The 23,564-nt window shown below is 48.5% G+C and overlaps 1 protein-coding gene across 1 annotated transcript in view; it reads right to left on the bottom strand.

The window, feature by feature from the left end:
- LOC311238532 (adenosine 5'-monophosphoramidase HINT1-like) overlaps positions 1 to 23,064 on the bottom strand; it is a 44,436-nt gene extending 21,372 nt beyond the window's left edge. The window contains exon 1 of the mRNA XM_084326633.1: positions 22,983 to 23,064. Coding sequence (XP_084182759.1) covers positions 22,983 to 22,985 — 3 coding nt within the window. The 5' untranslated portion in view covers positions 22,986 to 23,064. The remainder of the gene's footprint in view (positions 1 to 22,982) is intronic.
- Between the last annotated feature and the right edge of the window lie 500 nt (positions 23,065 to 23,564).

The raw sequence follows: 23,564 nt of genomic DNA, 5'->3' as shown, positions 1-23,564 counted from the left end.
AAGTGTGCTTTTGAAATACGATGTGCTTTATAGCCCCAGACAAATGGCAGAAGTATAGTGTCTATCTGTTTAAAGAAAGAGGCAGTCAAAAAAATAGGCACGCTCTGAAAAAGATAAAGGAACCTGGGGAGAACCACAATTTTTATGACATTCACACGCCCCACCAAAGACACTGGCAAAATTCTCCACCTCTCCATATTTTTCTTCAATTTTGAGACCATTTCACCAAAGTTCAGTTTAAATAGGAGTTTGGGATCCTTTGGTATAACTACTCCCAGATAGGTGAAGTGGTCATATTCTATTTTAAAGGGTAAGCTGTCAGTAAAGGAAGAGTCTAGGCTCCCTGAGATGGGCATGAACACACTTTTCTCCCAGTTAATGGAGTAACCAGAGAAAGTACCAAACTGCCTGATTAAATCTAGGAGACATGGGACGGAGGAGGCAGGATCAGCAAGATACAGGACCACATCATCTGCATATAGCGAAATACGGCTCTCATATTTTCCCAACTTTATTCCTGTGATGTTGGGATGACTCCTGATACTGATAGCCAGGGGTTCGAGGGCTAAATTGAACAGTAAGGGACTAATACAACATCCTTGTCGGGTGCCGCAATGGAGTGGGAAGGAGTCAGATCTATCAGAATTGGTAAGAATGGAAGCTCTGGGATGAGCATACAACATTCCAATAAGAGAACGAAACCTGTCACCGAAACCAAAGCGCTGGAGGACACTGAACATATATTTCCATTCGATCTGGTCGAATGCCTTTTCAGCGTCAAGTGATATGATCGCCGGCTTAGTGTCCTTTCTTTGGTTAGAGTACAATATGTTTAGTAATTTCCGAATATTAGAAAAAGCAAGCCTGCCAGGAATGAATCCCGTTTGGTCGGAGTGGACGAGAGATCCGACATGCTGAGCCAACCTAGTGGCCAACACCTTGGCAACTGTCTTTTGGTCAAAATTTAACAAACTTATAGGCCGGAACCCTGCTGGATCAGTCCCATCCCTACCTTTCTTGAGTAAAAGGCACACATTTGCTTCGTAAAGGGAGTCAGGGAAGACATTATTAGTGATAGAATGTTGAATCATTCTAAGAAGTAGAGGGGCCAAAATGTCACTGTAAGTTTTATAAAACTCCGCCCCATACCCATCCGGGCCAGCGGCCTTCCCGCTAGGGAAAGACTTTATTGCACTTGTTATTTCCTGCAGGCTGAAATCAGCATCTAGCTCATCCCTTGCCTTATCACTAAGCACTGGCATATCAATATTGTCCAGGAAGCTCTCAACCTCAGAGTCTGGGGCATGGCATCTAGAGGTATAAAGGCCAGTATAAAATTCTTTAAAACGGTCATTTATGTCTTTAGGGTTAGTCAGCAAGCTGCCCGATATAGATTTGATACTATGAATTGCCTGGCTGGCCTGTACACCCCTCAGCTGCCTAGCCAACAGTCTGTCTGGTTTATCACTTAGTTCAAAGTGCTTCTGTCTGAGTTTAAGGAGGAGGGTACTAACCTGCTTGCCCAGAATAGAATTGTATTCATACTTCAATTTTAAAATGTTATTTAAGTCCATTTGGGATTGTGATAGTCTGTAAACCTGCTCCAGCGAGGGGAGCCGTGCCTCAATCTCAGCCAGGCGCTTACGTCTTTCTCTCTTTCCAAAGGCTTCATAAGATATAATGTGCCCTCTCAATACCACCTTAAGAGACTCCCATAGTGTAGCGTCGGAGACATCACCGGTATCATTAGTCTCCATAAACTCAATGAGTCGAGATCTCATTTGATCGCGAAATGCTTTCTCCGAGAGCAAAGAGGGGTTGAAGCGCCAACTGTATCGCGTCTGTGGCAGTGCCAGCTTTACCAACATAGTGATTGGCGCATGATCTGAAATAAGGATGCTATGATATTTAGTTTGCAGCACACTAGATATAAATTTAGCATCGACAAGAAAATAATCTATTCTTGTATACGATTTGTGGACGTGGGAAAAGAAAGAATAATCCCTGTCTGTAGGGTGCTGCAATCTCCATATGTCAACTATGTTCATAGAACGCATTAAATTGTTTAGTACTCCAACGGAATTAATGGTCGGAGGCGGACGAGTGGACGTACGATCAAGATAGGGATCTAGATAGCAATTAAAATCTCCACCTAAAATCAAGTTGGTGGTATTCAGATCAGGGATTATGTCAAATATTTTACGAAAAAAGCTTGGGTCGTCAATGTTAGGACCATAAATATTCAGGCATGTTATTGGTAGTGAATTAATGCTACCAGACACCATGACATATCTGCCTCCGGGGTCGGAGACTACCGTGGTCATTTGAAATGGGACAGATTTACTAAATAAAATAGCAACCCCTCTTGCTTTGGAAGAAAAAGCAGATTGGTACACTTGTGACACCCAGTGCTTCCTCAGGCGCCTCTGTTCCGTTGGAGCTATATGGGTCTCTTGTAAAAATATAATATCTGCAGACAATGTTTTCAAATGAGCAAATACTTTTCCCCTTTTAACTGCACTACCCAATCCTTTAGTGTTCCATGACACCATCGTAATAGGCTTCTCACCCCCCGATATATTAACCCCTTGCGTCATCACGACCAAGTGATAACAATCTTAATACAAACAGCATGGTATATGAAGTACATTTTAATCCATTGATCATCCACCTTCTTGAAAGAGACTTCAGATACAAAAATATAACAATAAGGACTGGCAACACAATAAACCCCCCCACCCCCCCACCGCCGCTTACCAAAACTGAACGGCAAAATCCCCATATACTCACGAAGACAGCTGGGCAAAAGAATAGGCATCGCATTGCACCGGTTAACGTTATAGTTACCAATACCTAGACAGCTGTCCCTCCACAACTCAGTGGATGAAAAATAATAAAGTGTTCACACGTGTTTTATGTTGAATAGTCAACAAATCAGCTTATATACAGTTTGCTTCAGACCTCCAGCATGGGACCAGGTCCATCAGTTGAGAGTCTTGGAAAAGCGCACAGCCTCCTCCGGGGTGCCAAACATTGTGACAGTAGAGTTGTGCTCGACGCGCAACTTGGCTGGGAAGCGTAGGCTGTATTTCACATTTGCCTCTCGGAGGGTCTTCATCACATCACTGAAGGCTCTGCGCTGGGTCATCACGTCCGCTGTATAATCAGGAAAAATATACACTCTGGATCCTTTGTAGTAAAGAGGACCGTGCTCGCGGCTGAGACGCAGGACCCGGTCCTTGTCTTTGTCGTGGTGCATCTTGGCGATAATGGTGCGTGGTTTCTCCCCCTCAGCGGGCTTGGCTAACAGGATACGATGGGCTCTGTCCACTTTAATTGGCTTGGTGAAGTTTTCACTGCCAAGTAGTTGCGAGACCAACTCGGTCACAAAGTCAGTAGGCCTTCCCTTCTCCTCGCCCTCTTTGATTCCCACGAATTTGAGGTTCAGCCGGCGGGACCGGCCCTCTAAGTCGTTGAGCTTAGCCCGGAGTTCTGTGTCTTCCTTCCGTAAGGATTTTTGGGATTCTTCCAGGAGTTTCAGACGCGCGTCGTGGTCGTTCACCGTCACTTCTATCCCCGTCACTAGCTGCTTCACGCTGTTCTGCTCGGACTGCAGGGATGCCAAAGTGGCTTCAAACTTGTCCAACCGGGATGTGATAGAGACTCGGGTCTCGTCCATCGCTTTCTTCAGACTCTTACCCTGGCTTTCAATTGCAGCCAGAATAGCAGCGCTGGCAGTGTCATCAGATGTTTGGGCTGCTGCTTCTCATCGGTAAATTCCCTATAATCTCAACTTTCCACGGCGGTAGTGTTATATTTAGTCTGTTGATACTTTTTCAAGCAAACTGTTAGATAAACGTGTGTTTTTAATACAAAATTAGAAGTTGAGGAGGGAGCTCAGAAAAATGCGACTACTCCATTCACCGCTCACTAGCGCCTGCAATACTACACCTACTGTAGACCTCAGTATATTTTTACTGTATTTATTTACTGTATATTTTATTCCATTTTTATTCTACTCTTATCTTAGGCAATTTGACTTGTTTTGTTATTCTTATTCGTGACCTGTTCTGTCTAAATCTTTAACCCTTTCAGTGCCACGGACGACATCTCGTTTTATTAGCCCCCCCACTGAGTGCAGACGACGACAAATATCGGTTTATTGGCAATCTGAAATCATATTTCATCCACAGAGTCTCCCGTTGGTACACCAGCTCCTACAGGAGCTCAGAATGAAAAAAAGCGCCCCCTTTCATCTATCCCTGTGTAACTGCAGGTCAGTCGCTTAGACTATCTGTAGATATGTAGAGGCGGAGCCAGCTGGTTCCTTGTGCTGGCAAGAAGTCTGATCAACATGGAAGTCATCGCGGGACGGGAATCAGCCTGGAATATATATATTCACAGCAGCCAATACTAAATCAATAAGCGTGATCGATATTTGGAATGGCGATCAGGAATTGGAATGATCTTTTTGGAGAACATCTGATCTGAGGTAAGGATTCTATTTTACCAGACTTGGGATAATCAGAGTTGTATTCGCTGAGATCTCAGCGTTTGCCCTATGTGATGCGTCTGTGTGTGCGCGATCGCTGATGAGGAAATAAGATAATCGATTTTCAGCTCGCGTCCATATTTATGTATTTATTGTGTCATGTTGTGCTGTATTATGTATCCATTTCAGGGAAGGGGGGGGGGGTAAATGTATACTATCTATGTTCCAGTTTTATGTACTGTAGAGCTTATTACACTCTGTACCGATCACGAATACCATCAACCTGGTTGTGTGGCAATAAAGGAATCTTGTATCTTGTCTTGTCCTGGTGAGACTGTTAATGTTTCACTGGCAGTAGTGCCACCATGTATGTAGTGGCACCATGTATGTAGTGGCACCATGTATGTATGTAGTGTACCTGTAACTGTTTTAGCTGATTTAAAAAAAAGAGAGAGAATATACTGTGAATATTTCTTTCTATTATGTACTGTTTACATTTACAACGAATGTAAAGTCAAGCTGAAATAAAAACACTGAAACCTACTTTGGGTGCACTGTGTGGAGTAGGTTTATTTGGTTCTGTATCGTATAGCTCTCGCTCGGCGTCACTCTCTGCACTGTCCTCGCACACGTGCACACGCACTGAATAAAGACCATAATGTACCTTTAATCCCAATATTTGTCTGACCACACCCCTATCAGCTTACCCATATAAGCAGGGGTGGGGCCACCCACTCGCCTCCTTCTCGCTTTCACCACAAGGAAGTGCCTCGGTAGATCCCCACACTTGAAGTGATGTGATGGTAGGAGAAGAGTTGGAAAGCAAGGATACGTTGACATCATATCTTTATTTTCTTTAAAATATGGCGATATTGTCTTCGTACTGGAGTGTCTGGAAGATGATGATCATTCTAAAAATCCTCCACCGGTTTTCGTATTGGGAGTTCGCGCCGCTACATACTTTTCCAACTGCAGTCCTTGCTGTGTGCTGGTTGCGGTAAAGACACAGCCGGGCTGTAGGACGTGCCGCTGTTGTGAGAAGCGGTGGGTTCCGGGTTTGGTGAGTTATGTTTTGCTGGCAGGCTCCACTTGTCTGTTAGTGCTATGGGGGCTAATTGACAATGTTTATGAAAACCGGCCCCAGGCTAGGGTCCTTTGTTCAGCCTCTTAGGCGACAGAAGACCTTGGTCTGAAGCCCATTATAGTTTTAACTAGTGGGCCACGACCATTAACACTGGTGATCCCTGTGTTTTCTGGACGAGTGGATATCTCTCTGTCACCGTGTTAAGGCCCCATCTTTCATATCCAAATGAGAGTATTCCCTCACGAGGAGATATGGGCATAGATGTTCGATAGCGGAAGATCTGTGTTCAAGTCAGCTACACAGGCCAGTTGGGTATTGTGCTGGCTCCGTCGGGTGTTGGTAAAATCACCGTTGTAAAACTGTGTTAACATCTTGTTTCTCTTTTCTCTTAAAAAGTGAGGAGGGTTTCAGAACGGCGGCCTGTCTGGGTGAGTGTTATATCATTGTGTACAAGTTCAGGTGATAGCTGCTTAGCTTGCGGTTAGCCAGTCAGCTGTTAGCTGCGGCGTTAGCCTGCTGTGATCACTGCGTGGCCTACATAGGTTGGGCCTACTGTTAGCCAGTCAGCTGTTAGCTGCGGCGCTAGCCTGCTGTGATCACTAGGAAACGTTAGCTTGCTGCTATCGGCCAAGGCCCAGCGCGGGGTAGCTCCGGCTCCTCGCGCGCCGCCGCGAGCTCCCCTCTGGTCGCGTGCGCCGTTCGCTCGGCGTCTCGCGGGCAGGGGCAGTAGCGACCGACGGTTGGAGCGGCCGTTAGCTTAATGCTACTCTGTTGAACGTGCTTTGATTATAACATGTTTTAAACACTCTTGACTACGACGTCATCTTTGACAGAGGATGTTCGTCGAACCTGCCCTGGGCCAGGACGGCAAAGCCTGCGTCAACAAAGGGGACCGTAGCGATGGGTTGGAGCGGCAACGCTGCCCAGATCGAACAACACAGGACGGCTGTGTTTTCTACGGTGTCTTGAGACTGCACTTCGTTGATCTACGCTCCGGGTAGGCCAGGTCTGACCAGACCTTGTACACTTCTTCTGGCTTTCCCTTCTAAATGTTTTGTAAATAACGATGTTTTCCAAAACGAGTGTTACTGCACTACATTTAGGATACGACGCGAGTTGTGTGTGAATTGTCTTGTCACTAGGTATTTAGCTTCTCCGTGCAAATCGGGTTGTTGTTTCAGATGTGAAAATGATCTGGTTTGTTGTGTTGAGAAACATCATGTGTGTTTATATGTACCGTGTACTCACAACTAAGGGGGTTAACTAACCTATAAAGCTATGCTTAGTGACAAATGAGTAAAGAATATTCTTTTCTCAGCCTGTAATGATAATGAACAGTGTGTTCACATATTAACAGGTTTTCCTGTTTTAACTGGCCGTATTAAGGGTAAAGTAGGAGGATTGTGTTTCCCCCCGGTTCCCTGGGGACTTCTTCATCCTCCTATCAGACATGTTGTTGCACTACATTGTGTCTTTGTGTGGTAGGGATGCGATGTAACCCTTAGCTTGATTGCTGAGGTTGTGCTAAGACTGCTGGAGAAACTTTATTTTCCTAAAAGAAAAGATTGTTTGGTCGCTTTCGTGTGTGCTTAGCAAGGCCTGTGGCCGATACTAATCGAGAATTATTTTTTTGTATTTTATTTTTTTATTATTTTTTAAACAAACACATAAACAAACATGACAACACACAATAGGATATACAAATACACATATGCTCCAGCTCGTACCCCCCTCTCCCGGACCCCCCATTGGATAATCCAACCATTATAATTTGTTCCTAACCAGACACTACCATTATATGCTGGCTTTTATTCTCTCCACCACTTCTAACCACATTGCCATTTTGGATTCATTGAGACCCAAAATTCTAGCTGTTGATATTTCTTGATAAATCACATCGAGATATGTAAGAATCCAGACCTTACGGCAAATTTTTTCCGGTTGAAACCATCGTGACTAATCGAGAATTATGTATTCTCTCATTATGAAAAACGGCGTTCCTCTGTAGAGTGTTTTTGCCATTTTTTGTAGGTTATGATGGGTTGTGTGTGTCATGTGACCTACAACTGGGTTGGACTGGCCACAGAAGCACATGTGTAAGTTTGGACCGGGGCTCTTAGAGAGCCCTCTCTATTCTGTGTTTTTTCCTTAGTAAAAATCATATAGCAGGTTAGCTCATGCGCTGTGTGAAGCTGTCAGATGCTTCATAGAGCTGACTATGACTGTGTCATACTCTCTTTTTGTCATTACATCGTATCATGGGTGTGGGGTCGTAAAGGGGTGAACTGGTAACCTTTCCTCTCCCCCTTTTTTCTGTTGGTCAGGGGTACACCCCCTGTCCTTCAAGGTTCCTGTCACGTTGCGGTCCTGCACGTTACGGGGTGAGGGGGGGGGGGGGGGAGGGAGTTTCATGGTCCCACGGCCTGGAATATTGGGCGTGTGCACCACAGAAATTCCCCCGCCATAGAGTACGTCACCGTGCGCGTCTCTGTTGGTAGGACTTCCGTGTGCTGTTCAGGTCCATGTGATGGATCTGTTTCGGGGGGTGGTCAGGGCTCCTCCTCACCAAGCTCCTATTCGGGCCTTCTGTGAGTCGGGACTCCTCCTTCCATGTGAGGGAGCCTCCTTCAGAGTACAGAGCCTCCTCCTCAGATTGTCAAGGTGAGTGGACCCTCTAGAAGGAGTCCTACTCTATTGTGTATGTATTCGATTCAATTCGATTATTGAGTGTGTATGGGTTCAGTGCCTCCTCCCCGGAGAGCCCTAAATCCAATTTTTTACATGGCTCAAGGTGCAATATATTCTTTTCAATCTGTACAGCTCGCGTGGGAAGTCTCTCTGGGGATTCCCATCTCCTTCCTATGGGAGGGTGGTGGGATGTAAAAATGTGAAAAAAATTTACCCCCGGCTGTGTAGACTGGGATACATACTGTTGGTGCTTCCTTCTTTTCTACTAAAAAGAGTTGGAGTTAGGAAGTGTCACACCCCTCTTGTCGTTCCCCATGGCGCCTTGGGGATTCAATGACAGGTCTAAATAGCCTGTTCATTGATGTGGGTGTGTCCCGACGCACGTATAGTGCTAGCTCGGGGTGTTCTGTAAACAGGCGACTGACTGGCACGCCTTGGTTGCTTGAGGTTAAAACGGCGTTTTTATAAAGCAACTGGGATGGAGGTTTTTCCTCTTCCGACGACCAAATCCAACAACCTGGTTTTTTGTCATCGACGGATTCTCGTTCATGTCTGGGGGATGATGACGGAATGGATCTGAACATATGTAGAGGGGTCTCACGCCCTGGGGGTGGGCCACCGGGCGCGGTTCGCCTGAACGTCTGGGTGGCGCCTTCTTTTCATGTTTAAGATCAACACGCATATCTGCCCCTTCTCCTGGAGTAGGCATGTCGGCGTGGTTAGGGCACGGGACTGGTCCTGGTCACGCTGGTCCGGATCAGTTGAACCCGTTGTCCGCCGGGGATGCAGATCTGCTGTTCTGGTAACCTGAGGGACTTGGGCTTTTTTCAGGGGGAAAAATGCCAGGTTGGTCCGGGTGTCACAGGGTTAAGCACTATGGAGACCCTGGTTGGGTAAGTTTTTTACTCAGCACTGTCGTAATGGCTTATGGTCATGCCAACCTGTACACGCTCGATCTCGTCAGATCTCGGCCGCTACACAGGTTGGTCCTGGTTAGTACTTGGTTGGGAGACCGCCTGGGAATACCAAGTACGGTGTGCTTAGGGGCTGGTTCTCCATTCTTTTTCGCTCCTCTCTCACGCATGGCGAAGAGGGGCCTGTTGGGGTGGTCTTTGACCTCCTCTGGTGACCCTGTGCTTCCCGTATCGCCGGGCCCGGTCCGAATTAATGTTTCGTCGACCCGTAGGCCTGGGTAAACCTTTTTTGAAAAACTGAAACACTTGTACTGCGGTATAGCCGGTGTATACCCGCAGGTGTGTTTTGGAGTTTTTTCTTGAGGGGTTATAGGAACAACCACCGCATTGGGTAATTGATTCCCTGGTGTGTTGGAGCAGTGTCAACTCCCGGGTTCACCGTTTGAGGGTGCCCCTGCACGTTCATGACGTCTGCCAATCGTGTCAGCCTTCTCTGCCTCAACCACTCTGGGTGGGTTTTTTTTAAATGGAGGCTTGGTCATGCAACACCGCCAGCTTACGCTCCTTCCGCCGGGGCGGCTGTGTTCAGCTGTCCCCTCTGGCGCCTGTCTCGTCCGCAGTCTCCAGGCTAGGGTTAATAGCCTGTTGCCTGGTTTTTTCCCCGGTGCGCTGCCTGCTTCCGTTGGTTAACCTTTTTTGTGTGCTTACGGCCATGCTTACTGCCTGTTCTGCAGGGTCAGTGTGCCAGGCGGTGTACTATTGGGGGGACAGGGCCCGCTCGGCTGAGGGGCCTTTGTCCGAATACGCTGGCGATGTGGGGGGCGGGGTCACAAAGTGCCCACCTGGTGGGGTCTTGATGCTGGCATCATGGACTTCTCCGGGCCCCCGTTCCAGGGGGTCCAGTCCCTTTGGTGGGTCTGGGTCTTCCTTCGCGCTCCGCTGCTACGGCCTTGCCACGGGGTTGGGTTTGCCCTTGACCCCGTGATTCTGGGGGCAGTAACGAGGTTGTTTCCTCCGTTTGTTCCCGGGTGGCATGCGGGTTGTGCGTGTGTGTAGTCGTGGGGTCAAGCCATGGCTGCTCACCCTGTGCGTTGAGTTGCTTGAGTGCCTCTTCGCACGGTCGGGTCCGTCGCCCTCCCGTGAAGCCCCCAATAGGGGGGGTGCCCTCCATTAGGGTGGGTCGGGGGGGCTCGGCCCTCCCTGTTCTGATGGTTGTGGGGGGCTTTCAGCAGGGTGTATTTGTCGGCCGATGGCTCTCGCTCGGCCTCCCTTGTGCAGAGAGTGACGCCGCGCGAGAGCTATACGATACAGAACGTTAGGTTATGACTATAACCAAGTTCTGTTAGTATAGCGACACTCGGCGTCCGACGCCGCTGCAGCCCTTGATCTCGCCTTGTGGTGAAAGCTTGGGAAGGAGGCGAGTGGGTGGCCCCACCCCTGCTTATATGGGTAAGCTGATAGGGGTGTGGTCAGACAAATATTGGTGTAACTGAGGGGTACAATTCCCTGACTGTATTGAATAAGTATGGTATCATTAAACCACTACTGAGTTATGTACATTACTACTGGCCATACAGTACACATGTATATGAGATGAACACCCACACAATAACACGGCTTAACAAGAAAGTACTGTTTATAATATTTATTAGAAGAGCACCAAGATTATCTTACATTTATTAAGAATGAGAGTTGCGCTTGTAAGGCGAAGAATGTGCATGAATAGGTCAAGAGCGTAAGTCCATGAGCATATTACGAAGGGGATAATTAATACCACCTGTAGCATAAGAATTATATATGGTACACTAGTAGGTCAGCTGGAGATACTAAGGGGGTTCCCTCCGGTTGTAAGCCAGCAGGGGAGAGGATTTGTCGGTAGCAAAAGTCTGGATCAACGAGGAATAAGGAGACTCCAGGTACAGGAGACGGTGCAATAATCCCTTGATCCGTAGACAAAGCAACAGCTATTCTCCGGTATGCAGTGCCGCATGGGTGAAAGCTAGCCAGCCTCAGAGTCCTAGAGGCGGGCTCGACGGTGCTCCTCACAGGGTAAATCCCACACGGTAGTGGGGGTAGACGATTCTCTGCTCCAGTAGCCACAGGACCAAAGCATTATAATCCAGCCGAAAAGGGCTCTGTAGTCGTCGGTGTACAGACGCAGCGCTCAAAAATCAAACCAATTCTGCTGCTTGTCTGCTGCTTGTTGCTGCTTGTGTGCCACTTAAGTCTACTCAGGTGTTAATTTACCAGGGCTGTTGGCTGGGGGAACAAAGGGAGGGTAGTTAACTTAAGTGCTTCCCCGGGGAGGGGGTCGGGGGCTACTGCCCTCAGACCCCCAAAATAATTTTTATATGGGCAGTCTGACTTGGGGTACTGACCATATATTAGTGTTGCAATGCATGATAAGTAAACTGTGAAAAAAGCTAAGAAATCTGATGGGGCTGGGACATTTGGGACGAATAAAAATTTAAGATGAAAATCTGCCCAGCCTGTGGGAGGAAGTGGAGGTGTGAAATCTGGCCCGGTCAAGAACAATAGGAGTCACACAATCAGTTTGGAGTGCAGTGGTGGAGGAGTGGTAGAGGCGCATGAGAGGTTTGAGTTTTGAGTGCTGTATCTGTAGGTTATCCAGTGTACATATCCACACGGTTCTCGTCTAGGGCTCCTCGGATGACGGCACAAGGTTAGGCCGCCCAGCCTGGATAAGCACACTAGCTCGGTACGATGAAACGTTGGTAATGCTGGTCACTGTAGAACGGTAGCCGCACGATACACTATACATAATAGACTATTACTTAATAATAGAATAGGTCGAACTCGACGATACAGCGTTAAACTCTGACACTTCAGCTATCAATTCGCACGCGGTCTCAAAGGCTCTATTTCGGGGCAAAACGGGCCCACTTCACAGCACGTTGTATCGTGGTGTGAGGCTTCAACTTGTTACTAAGATTAGACTACTGCTGTATCCACCTGCACCGTATTTGAATAATCTAGTACCAGCCTTATTTCTGTCTCATATTACTGCGCAAAACCGGGCATGTTGAGACATGTCTTAGCGGTGACTTTGAACTAGACATTGGGGGTATGGCCGTGGCGCCTAGGGGGTCGCTGTCCAATAGGAGAATGAATATTATGGTCTGGCCTGTACTAGGTAAAGGGATATTCCGTGTATATGTACAAAGAATATACAAGGGATATCAGACGATATACAAATACTATACAATATATCTCAAGTAATAAATATATATATTCGGTTTAATCTGACCCTTTGTAACAGCCGCCTCCTAATTAGTCCGCACCTAATTAGATAAGCAGAGACAGATTAACCGCACTGTCCACTACTCAATGTCCGTTGTGAGGAGTAGGGCAATTCACAAAGTCAGGGGGTCATGGTCGTCATTAAGAGAGTCGGGGAGCCTTGGCAACTCTATCAGCCTCGCCACGGGTCGGGTGTATGTCCGCCCCTGGACGAGCACTTCTGCCGCTCTGACCTTTCCGTCGGCACCAGTGATCACTTTGCTTACGCGGCCGGCCGGCCACATAGCTCGGGGTAGTGACTGGTCGATAATCATGACGACTGTGCCCTCCGTCAAATTGTCTCTTTCTTTTACCCATTTCTGGCGGGTCTGTAGAGACGGTAGATAGTGGAGGAGGAAACTGTTCCAAAACTTGTCAGCCAATACTTGACTGTACCTCCACATTCTTCGGCCGTTCGCTTCCTCAGGTCTGTACACTGTCTGTGGGAGTGCGGGGTCCAGCCGCTCCATCAAGAGAGTGTTGGGGGTGACTGGGTCGACATCTGCTACATCACTTGAGACGTAACCGAGGGGCTTTGAGTTCAATACTCCCTCGATCTCCGTGAGGACTGTCGTGAGGACTTCTTCCGCCACGGTCTGGGCCCCAAGCACGGCGTACAGGGCTGTCTTTATTGAACGTACTTCTCGTTCCCAAGTTCCCCCGAAGTGAGGTGCATTCGGGGGGTTAAACTGGAAATCAATCTGAGAGGGAGCGAGGTGGGTCTTAAGTTCTGGGCCCATAGCTTGGAAGCTCTCTCTCAGCTCTCTTTCTCCGCCTTTGAAGTTTGTCCCGTGATCAGACAATAATATAGACGGTTTTCCTTTCCGCGCTGTGAATCTCCGGAAGGCCATAAGGAATGAGTCCGTACTCATGGTTGGAAGGAGTTCTATGTGTATCGCTCGGGTGGTCATGCATTTGAATACAATACCCCACCGCTTCTCCGTCCCTCTTCCTTTCTTCACATACAGCGGGCCGAAACAGTCCATACCGGTGGAGTGAAAGGGCTTGTCGCCGAGTCGGAGGCGACAGGGGGGTAGGTCAGCCATCCGGGGTATACTGGGCTGTGCTCGCCACTTGCGACAGTCTAGACAGGTCCGCTGGAAGCGTCGTACTGCTTCTCTTCCTTGCAGTATCCAATAGCGACGTCTGATCTCCGCGAAGACTCTCTCTTCCCCGGTGTGGTGCACGTCCTTGTCGTATTTCTTTATCAAGATTCAAGATTCAAGATTCAAGAGTTTTAATTGTCACGGCATACAGGTATACAATGAAATGCGGCTGGTCTTGCCCGCGACGATGTGCAATACAGTGGTACAACATATAATAGAATCCAATAAAATACAGTGGTACAACATATTAATAGAATCCAATAAAACAGTGCAATAAACAGGTACATGGTGTGCCATCTCGGTATCTGTACATTAGTATTTACAGAGCATATAGGACATGCTAGTTAGCTTTAGTAGTGCAATACACTGTTCCTGATGTTATACTATTTTAAGTGGCCTTTCCTCTGGCCATAAGTGTGCGTGTGTGCGGCATGAGTGTTTATGATGAGCTCTGTGACCTTGTGTCGGCTGTTTAAGACTATCGGGAACTTGACGTCATCCGTTAAGTCTGGGGCCCTCCTCAGACGACCACCCACTCTGATGAGATTATGGGCGTCGCTCTCAGGGGCCAAGTGGAGCAGTCTGCTGTCTGACGGGACTGGCTTTGATCCCTGCAGACAGTCTAGCTCGTCGGGGAACGAGTCTCTTTGGGCTCGCTGTAGCAGAAGGAGTTCTGCTTCTTCGTAGTTAGCTGCATTAATGTCAGTAGTGGACGGAACCTCAGGGTGGTGCCACAGGAATGTCTTTAACTGCGCACTCTCAAGGGTGGGGCAGTCGTCTATGTTGGGATATGTGGGGACTAGTGTGTGTGTCAACCCACAGAACATAGATTTCTTCTTCTCTGCCTCCTCTTCACTCGCCTCCCGTGGGGTGGGTGTAGGCCACTCTTCTTCCGGGAGCTTGAGGAACTCGGGACCGTCACTATAGAGATTGTGACGTGTGGGGTCATCCAGGGACATTCCCCGTGTGATGACGTCGGCTGGGTTCTGCTTTGTGTCCACATACCTCCAGCATGCTGCTTCTGTTAGATCTTGGATCTCTGTGATTCTGACTCCCACGAACACCTTGTATCTACGCGAATCGGACTGGATCCATGTGAGTACGGTCATGGAGTCTGACCACAGTATTGTTCTTTGCACCGGGATGGTGAGTTCACGTTGGATTAACGTGGCGAGTTGCGCTCCTACTAGGGCTGCGCAGAGCTCTAGACGCGGGATAGATTGTTGCTTGCGGGGGGCTATTCTTGAGCGAGCCAGGATGAAAGCAGTATGTATTTCTCCTCCCTCCTCTCGGGCCCGCAAGTAGGCCACCGAACCGTAGGCTACTTCGGAGGCGTCGCTGAAGACGTGCAGGTCCATCTGACACGTCTCCAGCCGCACTGTGGGTGGGAAGTAGCTGCGGCGTATGTTGACACCTGGGAGCGAGCTGAGTTCTGTCTCCCACTCTCTCCATGTGGAAGCAAGGTGGTCGGGTATGGGGTCGTCCCAGCCCTGGTCCTTGTCCCATAGCGCTCGTACAATCATCTTTGCCCTGGTGGTGTAAGGTAGAATACATCCCAACGGGTCATATTGTCTGGCGAGTGTTCTATATACACTCCGTCTTGTTGTCGGTAGTGAAATCGACCTTCCCTGCTCCTTGGTCAGGGGTGTGTGTCTATAATGGAGCGAGTCTGTTCTGAAGCGCCAGACTAGTCCTAATGTCATTTCTTGGGCTTCACCTGGGATGGTCGCCATCCAGGTCTCGCTGCTTGCTGCCTTGTCCTCTGGGGAGAGGCTGCGCAGTACTTGAGGGTCGCTGCTGGCCCACTGCCGGAGATCAAAGCCGCCTTTGATCAGGGAGGCGCGGAGCAGCGCATGACGCCGCCAGTCAGTTTTCTTTATGTGTCCCGCTGTGATTAGCTTGTCAATCTCAGCGCGGTACACAGTAGCTTGAGCGGGGTCTCTGGCTAGGCGCCGCTCTGTGTTCAATAGATACCGCTCCGTCGCTTCTTTTGGGGCGTGGAAGGTAGGCATACCCTCTCGCCTCAGGAGTGGAGTTGCGTATCTCATCACTCCGTTGACTTTGACTCTCTTTGTCCCCTGCTCGAGGAGGGCTATGGCGTAAATGTCTTCCTTGGAACGAATGTGTTTCTTTTCGTTCTTAAAGGGCATTGTCTCTAGTGTCCATAGCCTCTCGACGTGCTGTAAGAGGGCGGTGTCTTCTTCTGTCACTCTGGAGTGGAGGCAGCGAGTGGCTGCTGTTCGGTTGGGAGACCTGGAGAGGGGGCCTTGTAGTGTCCATCCTAGGCGGGTCTCGACTGCTGCTGGACAGCCTCTGGGCCCAGTGTGGACCCGGTCCATCGGGACGATGAGGTGTGCATGGTTGGATCCTATGAGCAGGGTCGGGGTGGCGCCGTCTATGAGCGGTATAGGTAGTTGACGCAGGTGCACGTATTTGTCCATCAGCTTGGCGATGGGGTAGGTGTACCGCGACAGGCCTATGTCTTGGCTGGTGAAAGCGTTAGTGATCCTATACCGTCTCTCTGGCTGCCCGCTTGCTGCGATAGTGAAGGAGACGTTCTCACCCTTGATCGTCTTCAGGTCTCTTCTTATAGTCCGAATCGTCATCGTTTCTTCGCTCCCCCGCAGCCCCAGCTGGGCCGCAGCGGATGCGAGGAGGAGGGTCTTTTCTGACCCGTCGTCAAGGACGGCGTAGGTGTCCATGACCTTGTCCTCGTAGCTCAATGTTACGCGGACCACCTTCAAGAGCACCCGGGCGCCCCCGCTGCTGGCGGGGTCAATGTACATAACGCTTGCCTTTGTGCTGCTTGAGGGTGCAGGCTTTCTTCTGTTACTGTCATGTAAGACGTCCAAGTGGGCTCCGTCACACCGACTACACCTCTTCTTTAAGCGGCACTCGGCTGCCATGTGACTGCGCGCACAGCGGTAACAGCGGCGGTTGGACTTTATCCATTGACTCACCTCGTCGGCGGTCATCTTCTTGAACGTGTCACAGTGTGACAGCCAGTGTTCCTTTTCGCAGTACTGGCATACAATCTTCCACTTCTCTTTCTTCGAGGGGGTGCTGTGGTTCTTGTTACGCGGTACTGATTCGGCTTGGTGCATGACGGTCACCAGCCTGCGGTTATCGTTTGATCTCCTAGGTCCCTCTCTGGAGCTTGGTACGCTCCGCACGAACGTATCCAGTCGTAGGCTGCTGACTTCTCTCGCCAGGAAGTCCGCCAGGTCTAGGAGGGATGGCTCGGGACCGTTGGGATCACGGTGGTCTCTTTGCCGCCTGAAGCGCTCTTGTCGGGCGGGCGGAAGCTTCTCTAATATTCTTTCAACATTAGAGTTCGCGTACAGTTCGTGCCTACCCTTTTCCTTTTGTGCCCCCAGCATCCCTACCAGGGATTGTACCTTGATGGAGAGGTCATCTAATGAGCGATTGTCTGTGGCTGGGGGTAGACGGTCAATATTCCTTATCTCCTGTATTACGTAGTCCCATATGCGTCCATAACGTTGGTCGAGGGCTACTAGAGCCGCGGTGTATGGGGTACTTGAGTTGGAATATGCCAGCGCTATATTATGCGCTCTGGGCACCTTCAGGTGCTTGAGTAGGATAGCATACTTGTACGTTTCATCGGGGACATCGGACATCATTGTCTCTAAGCACATTCGTAGCTCTGTGTACTGTGCTCTGTCCTCATGTGTGAAGTCCGGGAACGTCGGTGTGCCAAGGTACGATGCCATGGATGGCTGGCACATCGGTGAGCGTTGGGGGAGAGGCCTCCTAGGCGAGTCTCCTCTTACGTGTCGTTGTGGGCTGGTACCTGGTGGGTACCAAGGCCCGGGTACCCAGGTGCTGTTCCTCGGGGCTGGTCGTGCGTCAAACTCACCCTTGAGTTGAGTCGGGGGTCTGTAACGCAGGGCCTCGGGGGTAAAGTCTGGGCTGTACTGGACCTCCTGGTCCTGTGGAGTACGATGCTGCTGTTGGGCTTGACTTTCCTCCTCTTCCTCTTCTTCTTCCTCTGCCAGGTCTTCTAGATCCTGTAATCGTCTATTTAGTCTCTCGGCGGCGTAGGCCGGTTCTTCCCTGTTGCTAGGTCTCGCATGGACCGGTCGGGGAGGGGGTTCGGAGACGTGTATAGGCTCTTTCTGTTGACCGGGCTCCGGGTCGCTTGATCGGGTAGGGGAGGGTGCCCTAGACCCTTGTCTTGACGAGGCCCTGGAGCTCCGTGCGGAGGGAGGGGGAGTCGCCCTGGCAATCAGTTGCTCAATTATCTGCGCTTGTAATTGGTCGCGCTCGGCTTCGCGCTTGATGTGAGCGAGGTCGCGCTCTGCTTCGCGCTGGGCTTGGGCTGCGTCGCGCTGTGCATTGGCAGCTTCGCGCTGTGCATCGGCGGCGGCGCGCTGGGCTTTGGCGCGGTCCCTTTCAATATTCTCTTCCGTCTGGAGGCGTCTGGTCTCCAGGCGTATGCGGTCGTCTTCACTCCTTTGCTGCGCCTGGAAGCGCTCTCGCTGGGTCGCAGAGTGTTCGCGTTCACTAAGGGCTTGCGCTTGGAGCTGCGCGTGGAAGCGTTCTCTTTGGTCTGCAGATTGTTCGCGCTCACTCAGTTGTTGAGCCTGCAGGCGGTCTCTTTCCATGGTAGAGTGTTCGCGCTCACTTTGGTGTTGCGCGCGGAGGCGCTCTTGTTCCATGGAAGAATGTTCGCGCTCGCTAAGCGTCTGTGCTTGGAGTCGATCGCGTTCAGTGGAGGCTGCCAGGGTGGCGATAAATGCCTGCGCCAGCATCTTGTCCGCCTCGCTGGGGGAAGACACTGATGGAGGTGATCGGCTTCTGGCAGTGCTCATTGGAGATCCGTTCTCCTATCGCGCTCCGAGGAGGTCCGTCTCCTGGGTGCGCGTCTCTTCTGGTGGTGGGTCGGGTTCCGTCCCTGGAGCGCTTTCTTTATCCTGGAGCTCTCCGGGGACTATCCCGTGGACGTTGGCGGGGGGTAAAGTCATGTCATGTCCCTCCTGGTCCCCCCCGTGAGCTTGGTCAGTTACGTTAGAACCCACTAGGGTCTCTACTGGCAGGGTCGCCTGGTCGGTAGGGTTTGACATACTTTTACTATCCGCTTTTTCCGCGTGTAACGTCTGTATAAAGCTAGGTAGTAGACTGGCAGCGTAGTCCTCTAGGTAAGGAGGTGGCTGCCGTCTGCGCTGCGGGCGATCTAGCTTAGGAGAACCGTTTGTGGAGTGTTCATCGTTGGCCATGTCAATATTAATATTATATTAATATTACGCTAATTACCATCCGGCTCGAAAGACCAATTGTAACTGAGGGGTACAATTCCCTGACTGTATTGAATAAGTATGGTATCATTAAACCACTACTGAGTTATGTACATTACTACTGGCCATACAGTACACATGTATATGAGATGAACACCCACACAATAACATGGCTTAACAAGAAAGTACTGTTTATAATATTTATTAGAAGAGCACCAAGATTATCTTACATTTATTAAGAATGAGAGTTGCGCTTGTAAGGCGAAGAATGTGCATGAATAGGTCAAGAGCGTAAGTCCATGAGCATATTACGAAGGGGATAATTAATACCACCTGTAGCATAAGAATTATATATGGTACACTAGTAGGTCAGCTGGAGATACTAAGGGGGTTCCCTCCGGTTGTAAGCCAGCAGGGGAGAGGATTTGTCGGTAGCAAAAGTCTGGATCAACGAGGAATAAGGAGACTCCAGGTACAGGAGATGGTGCAATAATCCCTTGATCCGTAGACAAAGCAACAGCTATTCTCCGGTATGCAGTGCCGCATGGGTGAAAGCTAGCCAGCCTCAGAGTCCTAGAGGCGGGCTCGACGGTGCTCCTCACAGGGTAAATCCCACACGGTAGTGGGGGTAGACGATTCTCTGCTCCAGCAGCCACAGGACCAAAGCATTATAATCCAGCCGAAAAGGGCTCTGTAGTCGTCGGTGTAGGTTATCCAGTGTACATATCCACACGGTTCTCGTCTAGGGCTCCTCGGATGACGGCACAAGGTTAGGCCGCCCAGCCTGGATAAGCACACTAGCTTGGTACGATGAAACGTTGGTAATGCTGGTCACTGTAGAACGGTAGCCGCACAATACACTATACATAATAGACTATTACTAAATAGAATAGGTCGAACTCGACGATACAGCGTTAAACTCTGACACTTCAGCTATCAATTCGCACGCGGTCTCAAGGCTCTATTTCGGGGCAAAACGGGCCCACTTCACAGCACGTTGTATCATGGTGTGAGGCTTCAACTTGTTACTAAGATTAGACTACTGCTGTATCCACCTGCACCGTATTTATACGTAAGGTGAATAATCTAGTACCAGCCTTATTTCTGTCTCATATTACTGCGCAAAACCGGGCATGTTGAGACATGTCTTAGCGGTGACTTTGAACTAGACATTGGGGGTATGGCCGTGGCGCCTGGGGGGTCGCTGTCCAATAGGAGAACGAATATTATGGTCTGGCCTGTACTAGGTAAAGGGATATTCCGTGTATATGTACAAAGAATATACAAGGGATATCAGACGATATACAAATACTATACAATATATCTCAAGTAATAAATATATATATTCGGTTTAATCTGACCCTTTGTAACAGTAGTAGAACATTTATAAAAGAAAGAAAATGACCGAAAAGGTGTCGGCTCAGAAGCCGAGGCGTATAATTGCCTACCCTTTTTTACATTACATTATTTACACACAAAAAACGTAACAAAACATAGTTCAGTACATTATTTTGCAAAAACGAAAGGTTACAAAAGTTTTATATACAAAATGTATACGCATTTATTTATTTGTTTTTTATATATATTTTTTGATCTTATCCTGTTATTTTCTGTTTTCAGATGATCAAAATGGGCTCGTCTGTTGAGGCCATCCTCAGAGAAGCTGTGATACAGGGCGAGCACGTAGGAGAAGACACACTGTGTACGTCATCATCCTCCTCTCCTTCATTTCTGGTGCTGTGAACTATGACAGGGCTCTTCAATTAAATCAGAGATCAGATCAGAGGTTTTATTTGCCATGTATGGACGAATCCACATTGGAATACACAGGTACAGAGCAATACTGTGTGTCTACAGCTAAACCAAGACAGGAACAGAGCAATACTGTGTGTCTACAGCTAAACCAAGACAGGAACAGAGCAATACTGTGTGTCTACAGCTAAACCAAGACAGGAACAGAGCAATACTGTGTGTCTACAGCTAAACCAATACAGGAACAGAGCAATACTGTGTGTCTACAGCTAAACCAAGACAGGAACAGAGCAATAATGTGTGTCTACAGCTAAACCAATACAGGAACAGAGCAATACTGTGTGTCTACAGCTAAACCAAGACAGGAACAGAGCAATACTGTGTGTCTACAGCTAAACCAAGACAGGAACAGAGCAATACTGTGTGTCTACAGCTAAACCAAGACAGGAACAGAGCAGAAACGGTACAAAAAGATGATGCTGGGTGTCTTTGTCACAGTACAAAAAAAACATGGACAGTAAGAAAAACACACAGACAGTATAAAAAGGACAAATGCTAAGGTTAAGAATTAAGATCAACATCCCCTAAAGTGCATATCATTATCATAGTAAAGTGCATAATGCATATAGGCGCAATTTACAGTAAAAGTGCATATAATCAAAGTGCGTAATGCACAGACACACAAAACGGCACTTCCACAACCTGACTAGTAACGCACCAAATTAAAAGATAAAATAACATGCAAATCTAGCATTTATCTAGCAAATGTATACATTTCAAAGAGGTCCAGTCAGAGAAAATGTCCTCAGACAAAGGTCCAGAACATCATAAGGTCTGACTCGTGTTCTGATTCAGTACCATTTATATTGAAGTACTGTAGCCTAGTGGTTGTATCAACTTCTTTTGCCCCCAGTGGCCGACTGTGGGGATAGGGATGGCTAGGCGCTACGTCATCATATTCCAAAACGACCACTTCCGTGTCCTGTTGCTTCCAGACGGGATATTCAAAGGCAGTAAAATAGTGCAGTGCTGTGTCCCGTGTTGCAGCAATAGAAATGATGTCAACAGGGCGGCTAGGTGGTGTAGTGGGCAAGGCGCTCACCACCAACGCTGGAGACGCTGGATTCGAGCCCAGCTCTCGGCGTTGCTACCAACTTGGCTGGTCGCTCATACTAACACAATTGGCAGTGTTAGGGGTGGGAAAGCTGGTGGGTGGGTCCTGGGCGTTGTGGGCAGTGACTCCTACAGTTAGGCCGGGGCGCCTGCTCAGCAAGGGAAGGATCTGGAGGGAGGTAGTGTGACCTTCCACACGTTACACTCTCCCAGTGAGAGTCTGCGCTGCCAGGCTGGCTGCACATGTGTCGGAGGAAAGCATGTGAGAGTCTCCGGCCTCCCGGACCAACACTAGGGTGGGTGCACAACAAACCAGGAAGGGGGTTGGGAATTGGCATAAAGACTAACAGTGGGATGGGAGAAAAATCAGAAAAAAGGAGGGGGGAAAAAGATAATAAAGAAGAAATGATGTCAACAAAACAGTCTCTTACTACCGCTTTCCTCCGTGACCGTTTATTTAAAAAAAAATTGGTTTGAGTTATACGAGTTGAGACCCTTTTTCACAGACTTTGAGAAGTCAGCGAAGTAGGATGTCACAGTAAAAAAAGGGTGACCGGTTCTTGGGCTGTAGCCATTGCTGTTTACATTGGCCGCATTAGACTAAACATGCTAGTGCACACACGGAAGTAATTTGTGACGTCACACTAGCCATCTCTATATCCCCGAAACAGATCCTCAATGACACCTCTTGACCACGCCCCTAATCTGATCAAATGGGTTGGCCTACGAACTGTGTGTGGGGGGGGGGGGGGTCATATATTTTTACATCTCACAATAATATCACAAAGTAACAACACATTTCCAATATCACGATTGGGCAAACCGTTGAGGAGTAGTTCATGTGTTTCGTTTTGTGAGAATAGCACCACCATCTGGTACAATGACTTAATATGTCACAGGCCTCCTTGGTATTGTAAGGCAGACATATTTGTCAGATTTGGTGCAAATCAGACGATGCGTTCACAAGCAACCTCCTCTTTACCGTGCATTTTTACTCCATTTGATTGGCTCTGGTGGTCACACAGTTATCAATTATCTAAATGACATTAAAGATGTTGGTAGTAGGTACCCAGATGCCACACTGCAAGTTAGGTGAGAGTTTAATATGTTTGTTTTGTAGCAAGTAGTTCCGCTGTTGCCGCCATCTTTAGTGTTGACTAAAGAACTCTTGTCTCCTCATTATACAGACCGTATGAACTAGTAACGAACAGGCGGTGGGTCTTTTGGTTTCTCTAACAGTACTGCGACTGAGAGAAAGCCTGCTGTTGGAGAACGTACCATATTGTGACGAACCGAGGAAGAGGACGCAGAAACAGCCCCGCGCCAAACCAACACAGACCTGCCAATAGCCGGGGCTTCATCCGTGAATCTATAGACACTGATGACGTGAAGAAGGTCATCACGACTTGGACTAATTCCCGGATATACTGTATTTCATTCAGGATTGCAACCATTCTTATTCTAGTGTTTCCTGGCACAAATAGAGTCATATCTTCATATACTTATTATTTAATGTGGCGATATTAGATTAGATTAAAATTTAGTGTCATCATACAGCACAAGTACAGTACAACGCAAATAAGTTTGCCATCCAACCAGAGTGCAAATGTAACAGCCAAGTGCAATAGTAATATACAATGTACAGTACAGGTGATTAAACTGGGTATAAAATATACAAATTAGTACTCCTGAATAATAGTGTTAATCAGATGTATGTACAGAGTTGTAGTATAAAATATGTACAGTGATGCAGGTATAAAGACACTATGGTAGTAGTCAGACAGGCCAGCAGCGTAATGATTTGCCTCCACTAATCTCTACGTTGAGTTGTCCACATCATCTGCTTTGCTTGGCATGCTA

Source organism: Notolepis coatsorum (assembly GCF_963971535.1).
Source record: "Notolepis coatsorum genome assembly, chromosome: 12".
NCBI classification, from domain to species: Eukaryota; Metazoa; Chordata; class Actinopteri; order Aulopiformes; family Paralepididae; genus Notolepis; species Notolepis coatsorum.
The sequence above is the reverse complement of the archived record's forward strand: the minus strand, read 5'-3'. Positions and strand labels throughout refer to the sequence as shown.